This window comes from Sinocyclocheilus rhinocerous, unplaced genomic scaffold, assembly GCF_001515625.1.
Source record: "Sinocyclocheilus rhinocerous isolate Xijiao unplaced genomic scaffold, SAMN03320098_v1.1 scaffold757, whole genome shotgun sequence".
Taxonomy (NCBI): domain Eukaryota; kingdom Metazoa; phylum Chordata; class Actinopteri; order Cypriniformes; family Cyprinidae; genus Sinocyclocheilus; species Sinocyclocheilus rhinocerous.
In genome coordinates, this window is record NW_015662957.1 from 1373095 (window position 1) to 1377375 (window position 4281).

The 4281-nt window shown below is 40.3% G+C and overlaps 1 protein-coding gene across 1 annotated transcript in view; it reads right to left on the reverse strand.

Annotated features, from left to right (window-relative positions):
* Positions 1-4074, reverse strand: part of LOC107728630 (MAP kinase-activated protein kinase 2) — a 46074-nt gene extending 42000 nt beyond the window's left edge. Inside the window, exon 1 of the mRNA XM_016538883.1 lies at positions 3394-4074. Within this exon, the coding sequence (XP_016394369.1) occupies positions 3394-3627 (234 nt within the window). The 5' untranslated portion in view covers positions 3628-4074. The remainder of the gene's footprint in view (positions 1-3393) is intronic.
* Between the last annotated feature and the right edge of the window lie 207 nt (positions 4075-4281).

Genomic DNA, 4281 nt, shown 5'->3' on the forward strand with positions numbered 1-4281 from the left:
AATTACTCCACCGGCCTCGCTCCGTTCCCACGGCTCTCGGCCCCGCCCCTCTCGTCACAGACCTCAACCAAACAAATGTTAAGAGGGAGTAAATTAACACCTCTGCATTTCTACTCTGCTGCTATAGCAGCACAGACAGTGAGTGGGAAGAGGCTAACCGCAGAAGTGGATTGTTCTGACCTTTGAGACATACATTTTGCCCCAAGTCTTGTTGGCTGGCTTTTAACTCGTCAAAAACCGCCGGGACTAAATACCTGTGTGCTAATGAAATACAAAATGCAATCACTTAGTAGAAGAGTAAATAGTAGATAATAGAAGAGGTCAACATAAGGGCCTTTCGCACCGCTTTAGTTCCAGAACTAAATGTACAGTACTAAAGTACTGGGACGATTTTGCATAGGGATAAGCGCATAGGAATCGATAGGTGGAATCAAAATTTTTATTTGACAACAAGTACAACAAGATTCCTGACCTTAAGTATCCGATTCTGGAATCGATTTTTGATTCCCAACCCTATCCAGGGTCACATATAACTAATATGAATTATTTATATATATATTTATATTTATATTTATATATAGCCTATCAACATCCCACCACCGACGGTAGTTGGTCCACTACCACCGTGGTGGTAAAAATCTTCCACCGTCACAGCCCTAGTAAAAACAAGCCAATTTCCCCAAACATGTACACAAGGAAATGCACTTAACAAAATTGCGCTCTTTTGTGGGGTGGACAGCTCCTCAGTTCAAATTAATTTTACTAACAGGCAGGTCAGCTATGACTCATTTTTCCCCAAACATACAGATCAAAGGCACCCTGATGCACAAACACTAAATCACAGTGGTGGTTGAATGTCTATGTCCCTAACACAGATCATTAATGGACTCTCCAAACCACTATCAGTCATTATTTATCTCATGCTTTATAGACCCTCACTCTTTTCCTGCCTCCCACAAGCATGCAATGCTCTTCTGCAGCTAAAAACAGCCAGGCCGTGTGGCAGTGATGAATGCGGGGGCTGAGCCAGATCTGTCACTGGAGAGCACAGAGATCCAGCACAATGACAGAAAGCCAGCCAGGGTGCTGACATCATCAATGGCCCTGGAAGATCAACAGGGCTTTCCTTCAACAGATAATCATCCTATCCCACCAAGCTGAAGCAAAAAGCAGATGCTGGACCTTACAGTAGTCCCCTTCAATAAGAAGATTTGTTTACATGTGATCAATATTTTGGGGTGGCTTCAAAATAACTTTCAACTTCACCGTAATAATGAATGTTTCTAAAAAGACCTTGTGACGAGAGGGGCGGGGCCGAGAGCCGTGGGAACGGAGCGAGGCCGGTGGAGTAAATGCTAATGCGATACACGGCGTTTTAAATCATGGAGGGTGAGGGCGTTTTCGTACGCGTTTGGCCAATCTTACGTCACGATTAGTACCAGTTGTGCTGGTTAGACCCTGCTCCGGAGTAGGAGCTAATTGAGCTAATTAAAAAGGCAGTCCGGTATTAAAATCGCACCCAGTTCCGGCGGTGCGAAAACGCCAAAAAGTGGGTAGTTCCACAATTAGTTCTGGTACTATGAAAAGGTTCCCGCGGTGCGAAAGGCCCTATAGTTCTACTTCACATAAAACTACTACTAACATGGAAACCATTTGATAATAATTTATTTCATCATGATGTGCAGTTATGGAAAAATAAATTGATTAGTACATTACATAATTAGTTTGGTTTTTATTTCGTTATTTTCCACAGAAAAAATAAGACACTAAACTTCAGAAAAATAAAGAAAAAATAGGTCATAATTACCTAAATGCAGGTGCAACCTGTATAAACCAAGGACCAGAAATTAACCAGGGCTTGGGACAAAAAAGTGCCAAACAAAGCCCAAAGTTAAGTCAAATGTGCTGGCAAAAATGCCCCCATAGTGAACGTCTGGTTGTTTGTTTGTTTTTTTGCTTATGGAATATTTGATAATTCTTTATATTATTTTCTGTCTGTCAAATTATGGGTTTAAATCATCTGAAGACAATGTCATAAGCTAGATAGTTTAACTTAAATGAAGAGGTATATGATTACCAAACATTTTGCATTTGATGTTGATTTTATAATTAACAGCCACAATGATTCAGAAACAATTTATTTTAATGGATTAACAATTTATTTTAATGGATTAATTCAATTAAAGTTACATTGATAACACAAAAATGTATCTTTAATAAAAATAAACAATAAAAAAATTTAAAATATATTGTGGAATTATGCTTTTATTTTATATGACAGTATAGAGGAGAAAAGCAGTAATGGAAGGAAAACGTGGGAAAGAATCTTGAGGCAGGCTTAAAAATAGGTTACAGTTACACAGAGCATTACTCCGCCATACATTGGAAAACTGACCACAAAGCTATGGCTTCAAATTTACACTCATTTTAAAGGGATAGTTAAAAAATAATTTTAAAAAAAACTCTGTCATCATTTACTCACTCTCCACTGTTTGGTTACCAGCATTCTACAAAATATCTTATGTTCAACAGCTGAAATACATTTATACAGGTTTGGAACAACTTGAGGGTGGGTTAACTAAGCCCAAACTTATATAGCCTAAATGACACCTGATAATTTCAGGTCATTTTAGTATGTAACCAGTTTGTTAGCTACTACTAGAAGGTTATCTAAAAAGCATGTGACTTTTTTGGTGGAAACTTCCAAATTAAAAATATGTTAGTAACTTTCCAAATAACAAGTCAACCAAATACAGGCCAATGCTGGTGTCAACCTTCTACAAACAACCAAAAATCACATGGCAACTTCAACACAATTCAATACCGAGTCAGCTGTCACACTCATTCCACAATCACCTGACCAAAACAAGATTCACCTTCCTGTTTTGCGTAACTACCAGTGAATTTGCGTCAGTCTAAATGAAACAAACACTCCTCCTGATGAAAGTGGAATGTCTTATGTCATTATCTGCCCTCTCATCCAAGCCATGCTGCCCAATACAGTCGTTAATATCAAGGCCAGCTGGAACAGGAACCTGCCACCTGGTTCTTAATAAAACAGATGGCTGTCCAATTTCCATTGTGCTCCTAAAATGAATGATTAACTCACTCACAAATCACTGTGTGTGTACCCTGGAAGAACACCTGCAGAAGGCCTACCTGGTTACTATTAAATCCCTTAAACCTACTTTACAGAGGAAAACACTCCAAATGAATAATAAAACACTGATTTGAGGCTATATGAATATGAGAGAGTGAGTAGTCGGTCCTTTTAACAACCAGAAAACAACGCTGAGGTGTGTTATTACTATTACACATAATCACAAAGACGTGTCCTCGTTTGAATCAAGCTCATAATGTACAACAGCAGATTTATAAGTGTCTCAATTTTACCTTTAAAGCATACTTCTCCCCACTCCTCTTGTGAAAGATCTCCAGAACCCTGCCATTGATGCCCAGCCCCAGGACCTGGCTAGTGACCTTGTAGTCGTCAGTTATGGCATTTTTCTTGATCTGAAGTGAGGCTTTTCCCATCATGAATTGGGCTGTATTCTGTTGTTGCTGCTGCTGCTGTTGTTGTTGTTGCTGGTTTGGAAACTTCGGCGGACTGTTGGCGTTAGTCAACATCTCCCAGCTCTTTTCTTCCCTATCTTCAACAATTAACTTAGCTACTTCTCCCGAACTTCAGTCTTTCTTTGGCAACACCCAAGGCGAAGATTTGCCTCAGAGAGCTCGACTCCAGGCACACAAACTACGTTTAAAAGCGATAAAACTCTGACACGGACCCTCTGATGCGCCGTTATTTCGGTTTCTTGGTGACTAACGTTAGCTAAGCTAGCTAATATCCATGTCGAGGGTCAACCCACCAATTCAGGGCTCAGAGAGTTAAAAAGACGACTTACATAAAACCACTTCAAGTTTAAACGGCTTCGAAGTGTCACGGGCTTTTCGAAAGCGCCGCCGAGCGACTTAAAAACACAAATGTTGAATTAAAAAGTCGAGAATAGCATGCGCGCCAACCCTACTCCTCCGTGAGTCGAGCACTGGCCCTTCGCGACTTTCGGCCAGCGTCTTACTGCTCTGACGTCATAGCGGAGTTCGGAATGCTTTGCGCTCTTAAAGGAGCCGCCACCTAATGAAAATGCCTCGCTCGCCACCGAAAGTGCAATTGCAATAATGAATGTTTTAAATATAAAATTATGTATATATGCTAAACTGTTGACTTCAATTATAAAAGCTTGCTGACCAGATAAAGACTTTCCTGCCAGAGGGGGGGGGGGG